This window comes from Podarcis raffonei, chromosome 1 (assembly GCF_027172205.1).
Source record: "Podarcis raffonei isolate rPodRaf1 chromosome 1, rPodRaf1.pri, whole genome shotgun sequence".
NCBI lineage: Eukaryota > Metazoa > Chordata > Lepidosauria > Squamata > Lacertidae > Podarcis > Podarcis raffonei.
This window is the reverse complement of record NC_070602.1, coordinates 61,137,151-61,158,153: the sequence shown is the minus strand read 5'-3', so window position 1 is coordinate 61,158,153 and position 21,003 is coordinate 61,137,151. Positions and strand designations below refer to the sequence as shown.

Sequence of the window (21,003 nt, the reverse complement as noted above, 5' to 3'; positions counted from 1 at the left end):
TGGGGCAACTTCATATAACCTCCCCACCAAAAAAAAATCAGAATGACTGTGCATTAAATAGCCAAGGTTGTCTAGCCTGTCTTCAAACAAAAATCTGTCTGAATGAACAGGTCATCTGGAAGTGAGTCAGGAGGTCAGAGATAAAGGGAGCTGGATCATGTACCTAATGAACAGAAACAATCAGCCAAGTTGCAGCAGAAGCGGATTTAGGGGGAGTGTGACTGGTTCACCCAAAGTGAGCACCACAAAAATGACTTAGAATGGAAGGTAAGAGGCAGATGGGTGCTGAATTTTGGCATTGCACAGGGCGCTGCTGAAATTTGAAAGCCCAAAGTCCACCACTGAGTTGTAGCCTGTAGTAACAAATTAAAGCCATATTGGTCTTGCTAAACAAAAATAGTTAAAATAATTGTTTTTGAAAATAATAATATTAAAAATCACAGAACAAATTAATGTATTTGTTGTGTACTGAAGTTCTCACCCTGGGCCAGCAGGGGGATACTGTAGATAGTTATGCAAATGAAGGATCGAAAGTGACGTTCAGTGATTGGATAGTTTGTATGCAAATGAAGGATCGAAAGTGACGTTCAGTGATTGGATAGTTTTAGAAAGTTGCTACAGTTACGTTGTTCTGGAGCTCTATATAAGCAGGCTGACTGAGCTCTTCAGTTCAGTTCTGTTCCAGCTTACAAATAAAGAGCTGCTTTGGAAGAATCGCTGTGTCGTCTGATATGTTCACCCACAACTTAACAGTATTTATTTGAACAAATCAGTGTTTAGGTTGCTTTCACAACATGTAGGCCTGGTAGAACTATCATACAAACACACTGCAAATGCATATTAGTTTTCAGAAAGAAGTGACAGGGTGTTCTGTGGTGTATTATCCTGTTGGTCCATTATCCTAACATTCCAGCTGGTCTCCACTGTCCTGTAGATTATCAATGCCAGAATTAGAAATCAACTTGCTTTGAATGTAAACTCAAAGCTTATCGAACAGCCTTACAAAATGCCATTATACTACAGCATAATTAGGTAGGTACTGTATTATAATGACATTTTGTAAGGCTGTGTGTGAAGGAAATTACCACATAAAATACAATGGACAAAGATTATTGAGTTACCACAGTGCCATATGGCCAGGGGTAAAAATACCTGCCCATCTCACACATACCAATAGCAGAATCCGGATTTTAAAATAATCAAGTGTTTTGGTCCAATAGCCATTTTCTATATATGGTTCTTCACAGCTGGTTCAGTTGTAACCTGTCCCCCCGCCCCACCCTCTTTAGAAAACAATATATTTGAACTGAAGTGTTCAAAACAACTTACAATCACAAAAGGTGGCTCCTCAAATGTCAATAGCCAGGGTATTTAGACCACATACAGAGCCAATGAACATCTCTAGCGTATAGTAACAGCTCAGTAATCTGTAGGTGCAACTGCTCCTCTCATGCACACAAACCATCACTATCATAGAGCATGGAGTTGTTGTGCCTTTTGGAAAATAGACACAGTATGGATGGGGCAGCAGGAATATCTCTGTCTTTTCATTGGAACTTGAGAGACTTGGGGGAAGAAAGATGATTTGAATGAGATAAATGTCACCCTCAAATCTAACAGGTATTATTTCACAAAAGAGGAAGTTCATACCAGTGGATCTGGCAATCTACTATTATGTGGAAGTAAAGCAATTAGCGCTTCTTGGTACCACCAAATCCCAAGCATCACTCAAGAGAAACTAGAAGATACTCTGTGTCAAACAGCTAATTACAGAGGAAACAATTTGTGTGTGGAATTCAGACTTCACCAGGATGAACTGGAAATTAATTTGAACTCTGTACTTACTTAACTAGTGCCCCTTCTCCCTACATATCTGGCTTCACTTCTGCTGTGCTCCCCCAAATCCTATATACCTGAAAAAGGCTTGACATTACAAGCAGAGCATGATCTATTAGAAACCACTTTGAACTGAAATTGAAATATTCTCCTCTTCACTCTGAAGTGAATACTAAAGACATATATCAATCTATAAACCTGTCTGCATTGATTGGCTATTATTTATATGGAGGTGTTCTCTCAATTCTAGTTTGTTCAAAGGCCACTCAAATTGCAATTTGAAAAACACATCAAGGGGAAAGCAATCTTTTTACACTCATCATCAAGATAATTGAATAAAGCATTAAGGTGCTCAGTCATTTTTCTGTCTAAGTAATGGTTATTATCTCAAAAGAACTGGGAGAAGCTTTACTGTTCATCAAGTCCAATTCCAGAAGGTTATAACCTTGTGGTATTATCTCAAGAGATTACACTAATCTCTTTTAGAGCATTTTTCATTAATGGGCCCCCAGTGACCAAACCTTGGCAGCTTCTCACTTTCCAGCAATTTTCCCATTGACATTGTTGTTTTTATATGGGGGGGGGGGACGGGACTGATGGATTAGGAAAACCCTCAAGAATCCAAAGATTCTGAAAAACTATTTCTGTGCAAAGAATACTGATTACTACACTGGCAAGTATTGTTCTAGCATTCTTTTCTCCGTTTTTGTTGCTTAAAATGACAGAAATTGAGCCCAAAAGTCCAATCATCATCAATGGCAAAGGACAACCAGGTGCCAGTACATGATTGGAAGCCAATCCCCATAGCAAGGGAGAGGATAATTATTCATCATCATCATAACTGTAGTAGTAACAGTTCACTTGATATCCTGCCTAGGAGGTCTTTCCACTTTCACTTCTTTTATTTCTTCTGTCCCTCTGTTGCATTGTTACTCTTCCCCGCTCCCTTCTCTCTTTTACTCAAAATGTACATTATAATCTTTCCAAGGAAGAGTACACAGTTCATCTCCATTGCTCAGATTTCAGGAGACGGTTTGAAGGCACATGTACTGTAATATGGCAACTTTGCTGAAGTGAAGCAGGTCAGATCTGCACCTAGCCAGGTGGCTGCCTGGAAAAAAAAATCTCATGGAAAAAGAGAGATGTAATGCACTGAAGTTTATTAATAAAGTTACTCGGTAAGACACAATCTACATTAAACTGGCATCATTTATGGTTGTGGCAGAACCTTGCATACAATATATTGAAGACACACACAAAAAACCCAACCTATAACTGAAAGGTGTATCAATTTATGGGATTAGTTACAAGTCTGAACCCATGAGTGAAAGGTGTGGGGTGCGCAGTCATGAGTAAAAAGGAGGGAGAAATGCCTTCATGGAATACCAGCAACTAATATTCAGAATAATCACTGTTTCCAATCATGTGTCGAATTATTTTATTTGTCTTGAATCTTCCAAGATTCAGCTTCATTGGATGTCTATGAGTTCCAGTGTTAGGAGAGAAAAACTTTTCCTAGCCACTTTTTCCATGCCATGCATAATTTTATAAATGTTTAGTTGGGATCCATCTGTCTCAGGAGAAAATGGAAGAATGAACCTTTGGGAGTGACGTCAAACCATCCAGTGCCTGCTATGGCTGTAGAAGCTGATATGGGAGAGACATGTTTTGTTGCAGCTGGGGCAGGTGAAGGCTTCCGGTTGTGTTGACGTAGGTGTACCATAGCATTTATTCTTTCTGCGCTCCTCCCAGCGGTCATCCCTCCCCTGGTCACTGCTGTGGCTAGACGACCTGTCTCCAGCCACTGTGATCATCTGCAAGGGATTCCCACACAGTGGGATTGATGTTGCCAGCCTTCATGTCACATTTGCAGGCATCTTTGTAACAGACTTCATCTGCCAACAGGCCTGGTGCCTGAAGCCAGCTCCCCATAGAGCACGTCCTTGAGGACCCTGCCACCTTCCATTTTGTGGACATGACCAAGCCAGCGCAGACAGGAGTGCAAACATAACGTGGGCTTGCAAGAGCTCATCTTTGGGTGAGACTCTGCCCTGCCACGCGATGCCCAAAATCTTCCTGATGCAGCGCACATGACAGGCGTTGAGGTGTGGCTCCTGGAGGGTATTTAAGTTGCCCATTATTCACTTCCATAAAGCAGTGTGCTCAACACACAAGCCTGATAGACCTTCATTTTGATATTAGTCAGTAGCATCACCTTTTAAATGCATTATTATTTACTGATGTTATGGGTTGCTTTCTTTTGCCAAAGGCGACTCAAAGTCATTTAACAACAACAAACAAACAAACCACCCTGAAATACACAAAACCCGCACATACCTATATTTTAAAAAAATACGGGGGTGGGGGCAATTTAATTTTTAAGAGGGGCAATTTGGAAGCTTGTTTAGACCAAGTTAATGGCCTTTTAGACTTCCTCTACGTGAATAGTTCACTTTTTGAATAACAAGAATTAATTGTCACGGGGTGGGGAGGCATCAGGATTTTAGAGATGCTTAGGTGGGGCATGGCCAAAAAAAGGTTGGGAACAACTGCTCTAAACTAAAAATAAAGTCCAGAACGCTGCGACTTTTCCTCGTTGGGGAGTCCCTCCCTCCCATCCCCGCTGGATCATCTCGGGGGTCCTTTTTTTCCTAAACCTTTCCCCAGCCCTACAATATCTTTTCCGAGGCGAGGCGACCAGAACCCTACGCGCAGCTTCTCAGGTCCTCTGAACTGGCCGTTTCCCTTCCAGTTCCTTCCCTCCCGATTGCGGGCATGGAGAGAGACTCTCCTCCTCCCAGGACTTAAGACGCGCTTCTTTCTGTCCCTCCCGCTCCTTCCTTCTCCGGCGTTGCGGCCCGCCTTCCCCCCGGCTCCGGAGCGGCAGGGGGCGCCGTCCTCCGCCGGCCCCTCCGAGGAAGGCGGCGTCGCTGCGGCGGAGAGGCGGCTGGGAGGCCAGAGGGCAGCGGGGCGGGCCCTGCTTCGCTGCTTCCCAGGCGTCGGCGCTGCCCGGCCGCGGCCGGCCGAGGGGTGCGGCGATGGGGATGTGCTTGCCCTGCATGGGGGGAGCCGCCGACGACGTGGTGGAGACGCCCGACCCGGTAAGCGCGGGGGGTCCGTCTCCCTCCCCCTCCGAGCCCCCTTTCGCCATTAAGGGCCACCCCAGATGCAGATCCACCCCAAACACAGAGGAGTCTCGCCATTCAGTAGTAGCGAAACATTCCCCCCCTCCTTTCTTAGGGGGGGGGGCGAAGCGCCTTCCTTCCACCTGCGCGTCGCTTCTTCTAGTGATCTCCTTTCCCCTCCCTTCCCGGGTTGGATAAAGCGCAAAGCGTGGCCAGCAGATCTCTTCCAACTCCTGGGGGCGCAAGCTTTAAGACCTACTTGGAAGGAAGCCCAGCCGAGAGGAGCCTTAGAAGTTAGCCAGGAGACACACCCTTAAGGACTAGCAGCTTGGAAGAAAACCTATCGTGCTCAAAAGGGTCAATAGTGTCTTCTTACGTGCTTTTGCCTTCACGCGTTGGTAGAGTTGAAATAATCGTGCGCTCAAAAGGGTCACCAGGTTGCAGGCGCCGCCAATGATCCCAGGTACATGACCAGAGGAATAGCGGCCAGTGAGTTTGGTGGTGTTGTTTTTTAAGCCTCAAAAGGAGAACAGAACTCTGGAGTCTACAAGCCCTGATGGAAAAAGAGCACCTACTTTGCTGTTAGTGAGAATAAGAAAGAGAGAGAGAGAGATTACGTGTTCTGTTGAATGCATAGTTCAAGGATATTTGAAATATTTATCAGTGTACAAAGTGCAGTTGTCTAATTGCTCTGTAAATGCTTCTGCTGGTATGAGAACCCTGGGGGGTAATCCTAATAGCTAACCCAAGACGGTGTAGTTGCTTAGAAGCAAACCCCACCGTCTCCAGAGGGGCTTACTCCTATGTAAGCATACGTAGGATTGCAACTTCATTGTTTACTTATTTTCGCAGAAAAAATAAATAGAATTTTTTTATTTAAAAAAACCCAGACAAGACATTTTTTATAACAACGCACCTTATTTAATAGCACACAAGCTACAGGTAAACTTGATAGTTTGTAGAACAGTAAAATCCAAAAAGTGTTCTGAAATCCATATTTATCACTGGCAACTTGATTTCCTGGGATTGCATCTAAACCAATTGCCTTCTTGATATTACAGCAATATCAGTATCTTCCCTCCATGATATCAAATTGAGGTTTTAATCCTACTTTTACATGATGTGCAATAATACATTTGTTTATTTCAGAGATTTCTGTTCCACTCTAGATTTAAAATAACAATGATGATCTGAATTGAAACATCAAATAAGCACTACAAAATACCAAAATAAAACATTACAGGTGAATATCATACATAAAATACACATTTAAAGTAGTATAATTGACAGGTGAATAAAACACCCTCCCCCTCAAAAAACCTATTTGGTTTATGTATTGGGCCAGGGAGGATTCTAAGCACATTTAGCTGAGCATAGTTAGAAATCCTCCCATCAGACCTGCCTGCTGAATGTGGTTGGAGGCAGAGCAGCTGGGATAGCTTGTTTGTTTGTTTTACAAGTGTATAAACTACTTCACAGCCTGAAACAGTGTGTGAGATTAAAAAAAGAGATAAAATACAGGCTCTGAAAATGCTAAAACCATTTCAACGCCATGTACAATTAATAATCCATAAATGGCTGGGTCGTACCTCAGGGAAAGCCTTCCTAAATAAAAATGCATCCAGTAGCCACCTAAACATCAATATGCTTTATGCCTGTCTAAATTTCAGCTGATAATTGATTCCACAGGGCTGAATGCTCAGGGTCTGGTTTCTAGTAAAGTGGTACCTCAGGTTACAAACACCTTGGGTTACAAACACTTTGAGTTACAGACTTCGCTAACCAGGAAGTAGTACCTCAGGTTGAGAACTTTACCTCAGGATGAGAACAGAAATCACACGGTGGCAGCAGCGGGAGGCTCCATTAGCTAAAGTGGTACCTCAGGTTAAGAACAGACCTCTAGAACGAATAAAGTTTGTAACCTGGGGTACAACTGTATAAGCTAAGCACACCTCTGGGGCATTCAGTATTCTCAGCAGTGCCTCATCTGAGCAGCACAGTTACTAGGCAGTGGTGGTGAGTGGTCTCTTGGATAACTTCTTAGTCCCAAGTGGCTGAGGGCTTTAAATGTTAAAAGCAAAACCTTGAATGGTGCCCAGTAGCATAGAGGCAGCCAGTGCAGTTCTTTCAGCAAAGGCGTGTACACGATGTCGACGGGATACCCTAGTCAGCAACCTAAGTGCTACGTTCTGCCTGTTTAAGGCCAAGGGAAATGGCCACATGGAGCCTAGTCCACCACGTTCAGTATTTGTGATATGCTATGCTATGTGGTTGACTTGGGGGGGAGTTATCAAATGTACTATCCCTCCCAATGTTTTCCCAGGAATCCTGACCACGGTCTTGAGCAGTGGGAGTTGAATTGCTAGAAAGGGTTCAATTTTTATAATTTCCGAAGTGGCAGCTATTGTAAAGTAGTGCTTAGGGTGTGACGAGGCTCGAGGAAACCTTCGTTCAAATCCCCTGTCAGCCACAAAGTTTCCTGGGTGACCTTGAGCCAGTCTCTTGTCTCAAGGTCACCCTTTTAGTGCAGCTGTGAGGGTAAAATGCAGGGTGTGGGGAAAGCCTTGAAAACACACTTGAGCTACCTCACTGAAAAAGGAGGGTTGAAATGTATAGCACCTGGAAGGCCAAAAGCTCCCCTTCCTGTGTTGAAATATTTCTCGTACTCACACACGTGTTGTGTCTCCAAAATAATGTGCTGGAGAGGATTTACCTCTCCTTAGCTCACACCTCAGTGACAGACCCCAGGCTACTGCTCCAACCACTTCTCATTCAGCAGCACACAGAGATTAAATCCGTCTTGTCTATCTCTCTGTCTGTCTGTCTCCCGGCACTGGTTTACTTCAATTTCCCCTTCTCCTACCCTCAGGTCCTTCATGTTCCATCTTTTCCTTTGCTGCTGGACCGGGCTGCTCACTTGGTCACTCACTCACTGTTGTTGGGCTGGAGCACAAACATCCACACCCTCTCCTCCTCATACCCTGGATTGGCAGGCCCTCTCTTACCCAAACAAGTGTGCCTGTAAAAGGGCTAGGAGCAAAGGAACCCGGTGTACACTGAATCTGACCGTTGGTCCATCTAGCCCAGTACTGCCAATTTTGACTGGCAAAGCTCTCCAGGGTTTTAGGCAGGAGACTTTCCAGCTCAACATGGAGATGAAGATTTCAGGGATTGAACCCAGGATCTTCTGCATACAATGTATGTGCTCTGCCCCTGAGCTGCGGGAAATGAACGCCACCTCACTGTTTGTCTTCTTCTTTCTTCCCACAACTGCATAGTTAGATATTGGGGTGAGTAGAACCCCAGTATTCTTCCACCTTGAAATGTGCCCCCTCCAGTAGCCTCACTTGGTTGCACTTTTGCCTAATGATGAGGCACTTGGACATCTCATTGTCGACTAGGAAATTGAAAAGCTTATATGCAGTTGCAGGCAGAACTGGCAACTTTGGCTTGAGTTCCCAACAACTGGGAATAATTTACTGCATTGCAAAGACTGATGGGAAGTCCAATTTCCTCCTCAGTAAAGTTGGTGTGAAATAACTTCTTAAACCGCTCTTTTTTATATCCTTTTTGCAGGAGCTGAAAAGAAGACAACTCGCAGAAGCTGCAGAAAAAAGGCAGATGGAGGTAACTTGGTTTTTGGCACAGAGATTGACTCAGATACTTCCTTAATGAGTGAATGTGAACAATAGATAAATGGTTGTTTTCTGGAAATTGCATCAGAGCCGTTCCTGAGCTGCACTGGAGTATAGGCTTTACAACTAATATTTTTGGAATTAATATCCAGTAATAGTTTCTAGGTATCATATGCATAGTAAAAGGCTTTGGGGAGGACACCAGTATGTGCTTCTAGATATTCGGCTATCATAAATAACTCTAGTCTCCCAAACTTTTCGGGCAGCAACAGGATTGCTTTTCTGAAGAATTTCAAGAGGAGATGGTTGGGCAGAGCAAGGCACGGGCCTTCATCTTCCTTGCCTCTTTTTTTCCTTTCTGGGGAATGATGCCTTTGGACCCATGAAGAACTAAGAGGATTCTGAGTCAAGGAATGTCCAGGGATGCTATGTGGCCCATGAACGCCATGCCGGGTACCCCAGTTGTCTACATGGACAACTGCGTTTCTGTGCGCTCTGGCACTCATCATAGTCCTCTGTGCGCCAGAAGCGGGTTAGTCATGCTGGCCACATGACCTGGAAAGCTGTCTGTGGACAAACGCAAGCTCCCTCAGCCTGAAGCGAGTTGAGTGCCGCACCCCATAGTCACTTTTGATTGGGCTTAACCATCCAGGGGTCCTTTACCTTACATGAATTTAATATCCACTGAATTTGAGATTTATGTAAAAGAGCAGCCTTGTGCATACCTGTAATTCATTTAGAAAAGAAAAAGCAGAATGGAAAAGGTATTTGATGTGATTGTTGTATTGATTTTTATATATTTAAAAAAATCCCTAGATTGTCATGTGAATCTTGTGTCCCATTGTTCTTTTCTAAAGTCTGCTTCTCGGGGTATAAAGAATCCATCTTCTGTGGAGGAAAGGAAAAGGAAACAGGAGGAAATGGAAAAACGCCTTGAATCAGGCCCCGGACCAGGCGGCGGCGGACTGAGAGTAATTATGCATAAGATTAAACGCTGTAATTTCTTCTTCCCCACCCCACTTTTTAAAGTAATTATTGAGAGTGAGTTGAGTGATTGCCTTCTTTTTGCAGACAACTGTGTCTTGTAAAGTGCTTTGTTGCTGTTGAGGCATTTGGCACAGGGAATCCAAATCCCTTTGACGTTTCGCTTCATGCGTAGCAATTTCATTGAACAACTGAAAACTATTTTTCAGAATAGGAGTGCAATGGAGTCTTATGACATTTAAAAGCGAAAACATTAAATTGAGTAAATAATTTTAAAAATATTTTAAATTTAAAGAATTTATAAACCATCCACTCTTTGATAATGTCATGTGTACAAAGAAAGAAATTTAAAAATGAATATATTAAATCCATCTGTAAAACCGGCAGGGATAATATCCAGCAGTGCTACAAAACTGGTTGAATTGTAAGTTTCTTAAGCAGGCACCAGAAAGAACAAATTGTTGTCACCATGCTCATTTCCAGTGGGAGTGTATTCTAGAATCTGGGTGCCACCACACTTAAAGCTCTGCAGCAGGTATTATTTACATGAAAATCCAAGGTGTGTGGCAGCCACAAGTGGGTTCACTTGATGACCTAGGGGTTTGAGTGGAATGCTATGGAACAGAATTGTATTTCCTAGGAGTATACACAAACATTTGTTGTGCATTCCTGATGGTCCAAAATTATTGCTAGAGGTGTCCAATAAAAACCAAATACGAAAGAAATAATCAATGCATAATCTAAATGTGGCCTCTCATGAGCAGATGAACTGGACTCACAAAATGTAAGCCTATTCCTATGTATAATAAAACCCTTGATCTTGATAAAGATCCCTTGATAAAGCAAGGCTGTGAATTTATATCCCCTCTTCACCTTCTTACGTTTTTTTTTCCATCCTAGTGGCAAGTTGGATAACTCCAAGGGCAGCTCCTGGAGGGAAGAAGACATCCTACTGCCAAGACCTTGCCAGTTCTTGCGACTGAATGGCACTTGTTCAGTGTCTGGTTTTTGCCATTGTTTGCCTCTGAAGATGCAGCAGGACTTTGCCACCATAGCAGGGCAGGGGAAAGATGTGCACTAAGGATATTGTCAAGTGAAAGCTTCACAATGCACAGCAGAGGTGGCCAAAATCAACAGTCCCCTACTAGTTCCGTTGCCATGTTCTAGAGTTTTGCATGTCTTAACATATTTGAGGGGCCTGAAGAGACACGTATGTAATAAATGAAATTTTCCTGCCTTGATTCTTACGGAAATCCATTCTGCTTTTTACAGTGTGCCCAGATACTTAACTCTGTCTTTTTCTCCCCTTGTGTCACACTTGTAAGATTTAAGTCACAGTCCTTAAATCTTAACGTGAGAGTGAGTATTTTGAGGATAGAAGCTTTGGTGCCTTTTAAGGGTGAACTCATATATTTAAGAGAAATGTCACCATGAGGTAAGAAATTGTGTCTTATTCTTAAAAATGCTAACTCTGGGAGGGCAGTGGACAATATTTATGGGATTTATTTTGCTATCTCTCATATTTCCTTCTACAGCACTGAGAGTATGTGATTGTGAATCACTTAAAATACAATTAAACCAAAAAGGTTTTGCCTGCCTGCAGTTGTCCCTAAGATGGTATTGAATGATGCCTGCCATGTCGGCTGGGTAGACAGTACAATGCCTTGACATGTTCTGCTTTTTGGCTATTTCTTTATTTTTAAATTAGTATTCTGAAACAAATATAGGGAATATTCATGCAATCTCTTTGAAGAAAACTAAGGAATTAAATCAGCTTATGGGGGAGATGGTTTCGCCTTTACTTTTTGTGCTTAAAATTAAGTTGGTGGTTTCTTGCATGCTCCCAAAGCATATTTGGCTTTTTAAAAAAATCTCTCAGTAAAAAATGTACAAAACAAAATCTAAACTATATGCAACCCTTGTGTGTGTGTGTGTGCGCGTAAATAAAGTGCCCAAATGAACTTCCTCTAACTTAAACGGGTTATTTAACTTTTCCCATCCCACAGCATTGTTATAGGTAGTGCTGATTTTCAAAGAGCAGATGGATCACTACAATAAAATACCCCATTAAAATGGAATGGAATTAAGTTGGAAGGAATGTGCAGTTTTAAAACCTCTCAACATTCTGCTGAGTTAAGCTTCTACTAAAGAAAATATGTTTCTTGTTTTCTAGCCCACAGTAATACAATGTCTGCAGCCTTTCCCCTAAAGGTCAAACTCTGTCTTGAATTTCATAAGCTATGCTGTATTTATAACTAAAACTGTCCAAGTGCTTTAACAAGTTAACTGAGAATGGGATGTTTTCCCTTTCTTTGGCACAAAATAACACAGGTTTGGGTTGGGAGTGATGCATTTGGCCCAGTTTTGAGAGAAAAGTTGTGGGTTACGGCAATTTCCCTTTCACTCATTCGCTTTACAAGGTGTATCATGTAGTATCTGCCAGGAGAGAGTCCAGCATCTGTCTTCATATTTGTTCACGTAATGTGATTGTTTTAATAAATATAGTGCAGAAAGTCTGGCCACGTTGTAAAATACCAATACCTCAAACATAATTATGGTCATTTGTGTTGCACTCATACTGTACTTACTGCTTTTTCCTGCTGTAATACCAATGGAATAACACTTACGACATCTAGATTTCCAGTAATGCAGAGCATCCTTTAAGAGGATGATGCTAAGAAAAGTTATTATTAAAGTGCCAATTTGGGAATTAAGTTGCCTGTGCTTCTTTTATTACTTCTCTTGAGCTCCTAAAAAGGGGGTCCGTGTTGGATTGAGAGCTTTCCGTTGTCAGCACTTTCTACATTAATTGGTGTGAAACCACTGTGTTCTTTCAGTGCATAGGTGTGTGAGGTCTCAGTCCCTTACTGGCTGAACTTTTTATAGTTCTCTGGCTATTATAGTTGTCATACTTCAAAGGTCTGTGTACTTTTGAATTTCAGAGCTTTGAATAATGTGGATTTTGTGTTTGAGGAAAGGAGTGCGTTATTTTATGTGACAAGTGATGGTGTCGTAGAAAGGTACTGGAATTTTATTTGTGTTACGAGTTGTGCTGTTTGCTTATATTTGCCAGAAATACTACAGAAAGATTTAATACAGAATTATCTTTAAAACACCTTTTCAGGAGCCAAGTGTCTTTAATTTCACTAAGAGCAAGACTGTGAATTATAGCTTTATATCCTGTTACATATTTATTCTGATCACTCTCCAGGTGGTTGGAGGATGGATGGCGGCTAACAGATTGAGGTTGAATCCTGACAAGACAGAAGTACTGTTTTGGGGGGACAGGGAGCTGGTGGGTGTGGGGGATTCCCTGGTCCTGAATGGGGTAACTGTGCCCCTGAAGGACCAGGTGCGCAGCCTGGGAGTCATTTTGGACTCACAGCTGTCCATGGAGGCGCAGGTTAACTCTGTGTCCAGGGCAGCTGTCTACCAGCTCCACCTGGTACACAGGCTAAGACCCTACCTGCCCGCGGACTGTCTCGCCAGAGTGGTGCATGCTCTAGTTATCTCCCGCTTGGACTACTGCAACGCGCTCTACATGGGGCTACCTTTGAAGGTGACCCGGAAACTGCAATTAATCCAGAATGCGGCAGCTAGACTGGTGACTGGGAGTGGCCGCCGGGACCACATAACACCGGTTCTGAGAGATCTGCATTGGCTCCCAGTACGTTTCCGAGCACGATTCAAAGTGTTGGTGCTGACCTTTAAAGCCCTAAACGGCCTCGGTCCTCTATACCTGAAGGAGCGTCTCCACCCCCATCGTTCAGCCCGGACACTGAGATCCAGCGCCGAGGGCCTTCTGGCAGTTCCCTCATTGGGAGAAGTGAGGCTACAGGGAACCAGACAGAGGGCCTTCTCGGTAGTGGCGCCCGCCCTGTGGAACGCCCTCCCATCAGATGTCAAAGAGATAAACAACTACCTGACATTCAGAAGACATCTTAAGGCAGCCCTGTTCAGGGAAGTTTTTAATATGTAACGCTGTACTGTTTTTAACACTGATTGGGAGCCGCCCAGAGTGGCTGGGGAAACTCAGCCAGATGGGTGGGGCATAAATAATAAATTATTATTATTATTATTATTATTATTATTATTATTATTATTATTATATCCAAAGGTGACTTGAGACTTCTTAGGAATAGATACAATCCTGCTTACTGCATTTGCTATTGCAGAGGCAAAGTATCTGCCTCTTCTTGTTTGTGTGCAACCCAACAAGCTGATTGAGGGGTCTCACACACCCAAAAACAGGTTATTAGTACTTTGAGAGCAGATAGCCTCTATCCAGAAGCTTTTTGCAGGTGAGGATTTTGTTCCCACTGTCCTGAAAACTTGAGTGCGTAGTAGAAAGAAAGCAGTGCACAAGCTGTAGACAAACCATGTCCTTTCCATATTTTTTGGAATGAGCAAGTTCCACCAAAATCGAAGGGATTTTGAAGTAAAGATCTTAGGTTCTTGTATAAAAAGATCTTAGGTTCTTGTCAAATATGTAATTTGATATCAAAAGGATATTGGTTGCAGGTAGAGTCCTTGATGCAATGCCCCTGGAGCGTTACCAGGTATCTGATGACACCACATAGGAGCAGAGGTTACACACATGCTTGTCTTCTGAGGTCTGATGCCTTCAACTGGGATTTTCCATTTTGTGTGCACAAAGCATTGAAAAGATCAAGGCAATGCCAGCCTACATGGAACACCCAAGTTGTGTAGGCTTCTTATTTGGATTGAGACAATGATGGTCAAAAGATCCATTCCGTCAGCAGCTCACAGAAAGTGACTATTCTTATAGCTGCAGATTAGGATTACTTATAGGTAAACCTATACTGTAAACTGCCTCGTGAGCCCTGGTATATAAAATAAATAGGTAATGCTCATGGAAAGTGTTTAGCCCCCCAAACACTGCAAAATCTGACTAGGTTTAGGTCAGTCTCTACTTGTTTGTGAGAGCAATACGTTGCAATGAACCACTGAGAGTTTGTTTTTTTAAAAGTATCTGTTTATTTCTAATGCACCATGTGATTTCAGCTCAAATTTATACAGTCATCATTCAAATAATCCTCGAACAATGATTTTTCTAGGAAAGGCACAAAAGTTGTCAAGTATAGACAAAAGAAAATTAGCAAAACCAATAATCCAAAACCTTAGCATTCCTATATATCACGGAGATGTGTAACATAACCACTCCCCAACATTTATCTACAGAGAATGCATGTAGTATTTTCATATTTTATTCAATATGCTCAAAAACATAACTAAATCCAGCGGCAGAGAATATCCCACCATCACACAGTGGGACAATGGTCTATAACTGCCTATACATTTCTATAACCACCTAAAGCTATACTGTTACCCTTCAAGCACAACAGCCAGGAAGAGCTAATCTAAAGGCAAATACCAAGCACCCAAACAGCAGATACATGGGAGTACTACTGGTGATTGCATTCGCATGTCAAGTTTGGAAGTTTCAGAACAGGGAGGGGGAAGCTGTGCACCTTCATATGTTGGGTTCTCAATTCGCACTAGGCCTAGCTAGTGGTTGAGGATGATGGGAGTTGTAGTCCAATGACACCAGGGGGGCTACCGGCTTCCTATCCTTGGGGAAGAATGACTGTCAGGAATCATTCCTATGTCAAAAAGATATACAGATGTTCTTTAGCACTTACTATGGAAAACAAATCTGAATGGACTTAGGCTTTTAGCTGTAACTTAAAGCTATGAAACACGCTCGTGAGTCTTACCATTCCAAATTGTTGGCCAATCTGAAGCTCTTTAGCTCTTTATACTAAGGGCATGTGGTCCTCCAGATATTGTTGGATTCCAACTTTCATCGGTCCCAGCCAGCATGGCCAAGGGTCAAGGATGATGGGAGTTTTAGTCCCAATAACATTTGGAGGATACAGGCTCCCCATCCCTGTTATAATTCCAAGGCACTCTTCTCTATCATTGTCAAGGCCAGCTTTAGCCTTTCTGTTGTCCAGATGTAAATATGGTTACTGTCTTTCGATTCACCTAATGCATACCTCTGATGCAGTCACTTGAGATAGCTTGCTTTGCAACAGCATCACTGGTTTAGAGAGTAAAGGGTGAGGTGAATGGGGAATCCCACGTGGCATTTGACTTGTAGTCCAACAGCGCATTGCCACCTCGTCAATATCTGGTGTTATATGCAGCTTAGGAACCAAAAGCATACATGAACCATATTGAAACATCTTAAAACAGATTATAGCAGGGGAGGAGAAAAATAATCTTAATGTTGCTTTCAATGGCACACATGCATGCATTCTATGGAGGCTGCTCTTTTGTTTTCAAACCTATACATGCTTGCTGCTTGTTTCTTTCACCAGTTAGGAAAGGCCGTATATTAAGACAATATACAGGCATTTCCCACCAGTTATCTACCTTCTTATGCAGTAAACACACTGGCACAGCAGCTGCTGAAAGGCCTAGAGCTATGTGATGCAAGTATGGCATTCTCTTGCCTGTAAGAGTATCCCATTCATTGCAGGGAGTGTGGGGGTTGATGAAGTGCACAGAAGAATGCATTAAAAAAAAATCAGGTCTCATCTATGAATGAGGCAGCCTGTAAACAGAGGAGTTCACAGTGTGTGTCAGAACAGGGAAAGCTGCCTTATATCTATCTGGCTCAGCAGTGTCTACTCTGACTGGCAATATATCTCCAAGGTCTCAGACAGAGGTTTTTCTCATCTGCTACCCAGCTTTTTTCTTTTTTTGTAACTGGAGGTGAACCTGGAGCTTTTTGGATGCCAATAATGAGGTTAACCACAGAGCTCTGAATTAGGGCAAATAATTGAGAATTATAGATGTTTTTCGTACAAATATATCACATTTTGTTACTTTAATGTGACTCATAAGTCATTCTAAGAATACATTCATAGAGTAATAATTTGGCTAAAAATATATGTCTGTTTTTTAAAAATCAGATTGTAGTAATTAACCTATCGAGGGTAACTTGCTATAAAAAGGAACAGCACTAGAAATAAATAGTTCTACAGTTCAACAACCCACAAAATGGGTTGCCATTTCCAGTCTGCATGTAATTTTCAGGAGTCCTTTTAAAGCACCAACTAATGAAACTACATTTGAGAAGATAGCATGGGCCTACATATACAGAATCCCGAATGAACATTTCACTTAATCTCCTTTTTGGTTTTGTAATGGGCAGAAACAACCAAGTAGCTGTCTGGGTTCATATCCTTGATGGTTGGAGACTTGTTCTGGATCGGAGATGTTTTCCCATCCACTCGGGAAATCTGCAGCATTCGGCACGGGTCGTGTTTCAGCAAATACCCGGCAAACGTCTCCCAGCCGCCTCCTACGCGAACCATCACATGCTTGTTGTGTAGCATCTGAATTTGCAAAAGAAAAGAGGGAGAGGGGAAAAATAACTCCTGAAATGTTTGCGAGCGACAAGTTTTTTCCTGAAAACACTCAAAGCCCAGTTCACTGTAATCCTGTTGAAATCACTGGGAGTAACGGCTCAGTCCTAAACACTTTCAATGCTATTGCAGAAACTGCAGGGGAGGCAATCAAAGCTTTGCCACAGTATACATCTGCTCATGGGTGCAATGCAAGGTTGCATTTGGGCCCCGCTATTGTTTAATATCTCCCTAAATGATGTAGTTTAGAGCTTTCCTCTCCTCTTCCCTGCCTGCCAAACTGGTAATGAACAAAAATTTATACTGCTGCTTTATTTAGACAATATGGCTCTTATTTCATTATCCCAAGTAGGTACAAGATCACTTTCCAAATTCAGAGCATATTGCAAGCAGGGTAGCTCGTATATTAGTTACAGTAAGACCAAAGTGGTGCTGGTTGCCCAAAGGTATAAGTGCCATGAATGGGTCCTGGATAGTCGTTTCATTAAACATTGTCACTTATTCAACTACTCAGGGCATCGTGGTTTTTTTGTGAAAAATACTCCCTGGCCCACTCATTTTAAGGCAATTTAAATTTCATCCGCCTCTTTATTGAGAGCTAGAAAGGCATATTACTGTAGTAAGGGTCATTGTTTCTTAAAACGTATTTTTTTATAAAAAAGAAATTTGATGAAACCGTATCTTGCTTCTTACATGGTACACCTATTCACGTTACTTATAGTAGGGGTGAACTGGATATAATCCAAAATAAATATCCATGTGTGCTACTTAAAGAGTCGCACAGAGTACACATGATGCATTACTTGGAATTGACGTAGGTCTCCCTTCTCTAGAAGCGTACATTCATAATTCTATACCAAAAAACCTCCTCTTGCTAATACCACACCAACATTTAGCAAAACTGTGTTTTTAGACCTGCAAAGTAGGGAATTCTGGGCATCATGCTGTAACAGTATGATATTTCATTTCCCCATTTCCCCTATAATACCATCTCCAGGGGCGTAGCTAGCTGCTCCAGCACCCGGAGCAGCTCCAAACCGTGTTGACTTCTAAGAGCATTTTTTAATCTAAATGGTCTGAGAAACCTTACCATTTTTAATTTTGATAATTTGTATTCCCGAAAATGTATATGAAACTAATTCTTAGAATGTCTCATTTTTTACATTAAAAAATAATAATTCAACCCTGTTCTTCCTCCTAAAGGAGCCCACAAATTAGAATGGCCCTTGGCTACAAATAATAAATATCTGACTGACACTGAGCAGGAAACCCCTGCCAATCTAGGCACTTTTATATGTAGTTTACCCTTCACAGAGTTACAGTTCTTAGCAACCCTTAACAAACTACAATGCCCAGAATTCTTTGAGTGAAAAAAATGTGCATTGGAGGAATAGTGTGTACGCAGCCTATGTTTTGGGTTGGGTATAATGATGCCTTCTCAAAAAATGTATCATTTGCCACTGCAAACATACCAGGTTGAATGGAAGGTGAAAAGGAATCTCTCTGTCTGTCTCTCCCCTTGCTTGCTTTCTTCACCACAATTGAATTCCTTTTATAACTACTATCAGAGATTGCTCCAGCACAGGTGGATGTGACAGAAGAGCTCAGTATGGTCCCTTGACAGTGTTAGAACTGAACTCAAAGAGTGTTATCGTAACAAATAGGATATTTTAAAAATCCAGATTGGGAGTGAAGATAAATTACAAAGCTCTCCAGAATTCCCTATGGTGAACTGCAGGCACCTCATGCGACAGAACTGATACCTGGCTTTGCCCAGAGACCAAAGGAAGAAAGAATGAGCAAAACATTAAGGTACATTAAGGGGCCCCAGGAAAGCAAAATCACGTTCATAAATAGTCCAGAATTGGCAGAGTATGTGAAGGATAACACATATCAGGAGGGAGCAGATAGGAATCAACGCCTTCCCTGGAAACTAGTTCATATGAGCCTTCCAAGGAAGGCTTGGGAAATCATTGTCAACATAAGAAAAGTTTTCAGTTATAATTATTCCACCATTTTCTCTTGACAGACAACTCTCAACAATAGAATGGGCATCTCCTCTGGCTGTCGGTCAAATTATCATACCATACATTTTAGTCCCACTTTCAGGAAAGAAGTTATGAGGTGTTTCGGCTGGGCAATGAAAACGAAAAATCATGTTGGTAATATTACTCTTTTGTAAACCTATTTGCAACAGCGGAGTAATTGCTAGTTCTGTTGCTCTGGGTCCAGAACTAGGCAATTTGATGAAACAATAATAAAAGAAACTATGCTGTACTTCTCTCGTTTGAAAACAATCCCTCCACACTTTCCCCTGAAATATTCCCACAACAAGCCCGACTAATGTGCCTTTAGGAATACTATTGCTGATCGCTACACAGACTCTCCTAGAGGAGAAGTTAAAAAGTCAGAGGGGAGGGAAGAATCTAGCAAACTGACAGCGTAGCCATTGTGTTTCATTGTGGAATAAATTCCAGACATGCCCACAGCCAACGCTGCTACCATAAGTGCACTAAAACCAAAGCAGGAAAATGCTTAATCGCAATGATTCCAGGAGACGTTTATGAATCACATAAATCTTTACTATTGGGAGGCTGCCACAAGAGGGCTCTTCTCTCACAAGACCTGCCATTGAATTTGTATAGAGAAACCAGGAGTGTTATTAAAATGGAGGTGGCAAGATGTGAGGAGGGGGATTAATAATGTGACACTGTTTTACGGTGCTTGCATCAGCTGAGGCGGCAGTGTAACATCACAGGGCTGTAGGAACTGCTGAGTGGCCCTCATAGCTTGGGAAAGCAAAGGGATACTGGGCAGCTTTGCACATGACACAAAAGCGTGGAAAGAGAGAATAGATTTTTAGATTATTTAGTCTAACCTACTGCTCACTGCAGGAAGCTTGCAACTACAGCCTGAGTCATCTACTCTCCAGGTAAATACCTCCAGTGACAGAAAGTCTCCTACCCCGAGACTTTCTTTCCTCCCTTCAAATGGCAATAATGCAATAATGACATGAGCAATGTAAATCGGTGACAGCATTGATAGGAGGACAATTCATTGGGGAGCTCACTTTCAGCTGCTTTTGCACAGATAATGGAAGCAACAGTGCTTCTTAGAAATAAGAATCTCACTGCATCTAACCACAACAGAAGTACAGCCACTTTTAAGTGGAAATCAGCCTAAGCCAGATATCAACACCCAAGAAAGCTGGTGATTGTGTGGTAGGACCGATCGGTAGGAGGGAGGCTGCCCAGAGAGTGACCAGCTGGCCAGCGGCTGCCGGGGACCTGCAGCTACGAGGTGAGCGAAGCGGCTAGCCCCTAAGAAGGCACCCTGGAGGATCCAAAAGCTGGTGGTACGGTAGCAGAAGCGGGAAGGCGGCTGGGTGACTAGGGGGTGAGCTGCAGTCCCGCCAGTCAGCTGATTCCAAAATACTCCAGAGAAGTGCAGCGGCGCTGAAAAGAAGAACTAGCTCCGCTCTGAAGCGGTAGCTCGACAAGGCACACGAAGGCAAACAACAGGAAAAAACGATCCTGCAAAACGCAATTCAAAAGACAGCAACTGAGCACGAGGTAGCAGCACTCAAACCCAATACAAACCAAAACGTGGGGGCTAGCCGGAGAAGAGAGGGCGAGCCCCCTCCGCTCCGGCCCTAAATAGGGCAAGCCACGCCCCCCCGTCCGCCAATTGGCTGGCTGGGAGGCGTGGACGGTCGGGATTCCCCTGTTCTCGCGGGGGCTGAAACCAGCCCCCGCTCACGTGGGGAGGGCGTGATGCCCACAACCCCACCTCCTGGGGCAGGCCTGGAAGTGGCTTTGTGATAGCGAAGGTTTTTCTTAGACCACCTGAAATGTTGAGATGCCCCACGTGACAATGAAACCAATGCCATGATACGGATTCTGACAAAAATCTACATCACAGAACATCATAACTCTGACATACATCACAACACAAGGCAAAAGGTTGAACACACTATCATGGTGAAAGGCTATTTGTGGGGGCTTAGTAGGAGATTCACATCAGTAT

The 21,003-nt window shown here is 42.8% G+C and overlaps 2 protein-coding genes across 4 annotated transcripts in view; one reads left to right on the top strand and one right to left on the bottom strand.

Moving 5' to 3' along the window:
- The first annotated feature begins 4,783 nt into the window (after window positions 1-4,783).
- Window positions 4,784-12,294, top strand: SVIP (small VCP interacting protein). Its single transcript, XM_053389358.1, has 4 exons — window positions 4,784-4,937; window positions 8,538-8,588; window positions 9,454-9,567; window positions 10,481-12,294. The coding sequence occupies exons 1-4, from the start codon at window positions 4,875-4,877 to the stop codon at window positions 10,493-10,495; spliced, it is 243 nt and encodes an 80-aa protein (XP_053245333.1). The 5' UTR covers window positions 4,784-4,874; the 3' UTR covers window positions 10,496-12,294.
- Window positions 12,295-14,412: 2,118 nt separating this feature from the next.
- The window catches only part of GAS2 (growth arrest specific 2), a 123,746-nt gene continuing 117,155 nt past the window's right edge, over window positions 14,413-21,003 (bottom strand). For 2 of the 3 annotated variants that reach the window (XM_053389339.1, XM_053389330.1), the window contains one exon: window positions 14,414-16,947. In XM_053389339.1, coding sequence (XP_053245314.1) covers window positions 16,729-16,947 — 219 coding nt within the window. In that variant the 3' untranslated portion in view covers window positions 14,414-16,728. Of the gene's footprint in view, window positions 16,948-21,003 lie in introns of all 3 variants that reach the window. The other variant, XM_053389348.1, reaches the window with a different exon arrangement.

What these genes read in the sequence shown, in the direction of transcription:
- SVIP (XM_053389358.1), top strand. Translation starts at nt 4,875, where the DNA reads ATGGGGATGTGCTTGCCCTGCATGGGGGGAGCCGCCGACGACGTGGTG. An exon ending in TGGTGGAGACGCCCGACCCG is followed by an intron (nt 4,938 to 8,537) that starts GTAAGCGCGGGG and finishes TCCTTTTTGCAG; the next exon opens with GAGCTGAAAAGAAGACAACT. An exon ending in CAGAAAAAAGGCAGATGGAG is followed by an intron (nt 8,589 to 9,453) that starts GTAACTTGGTTT and finishes TCTTTTCTAAAG; the next exon opens with TCTGCTTCTCGGGGTATAAA.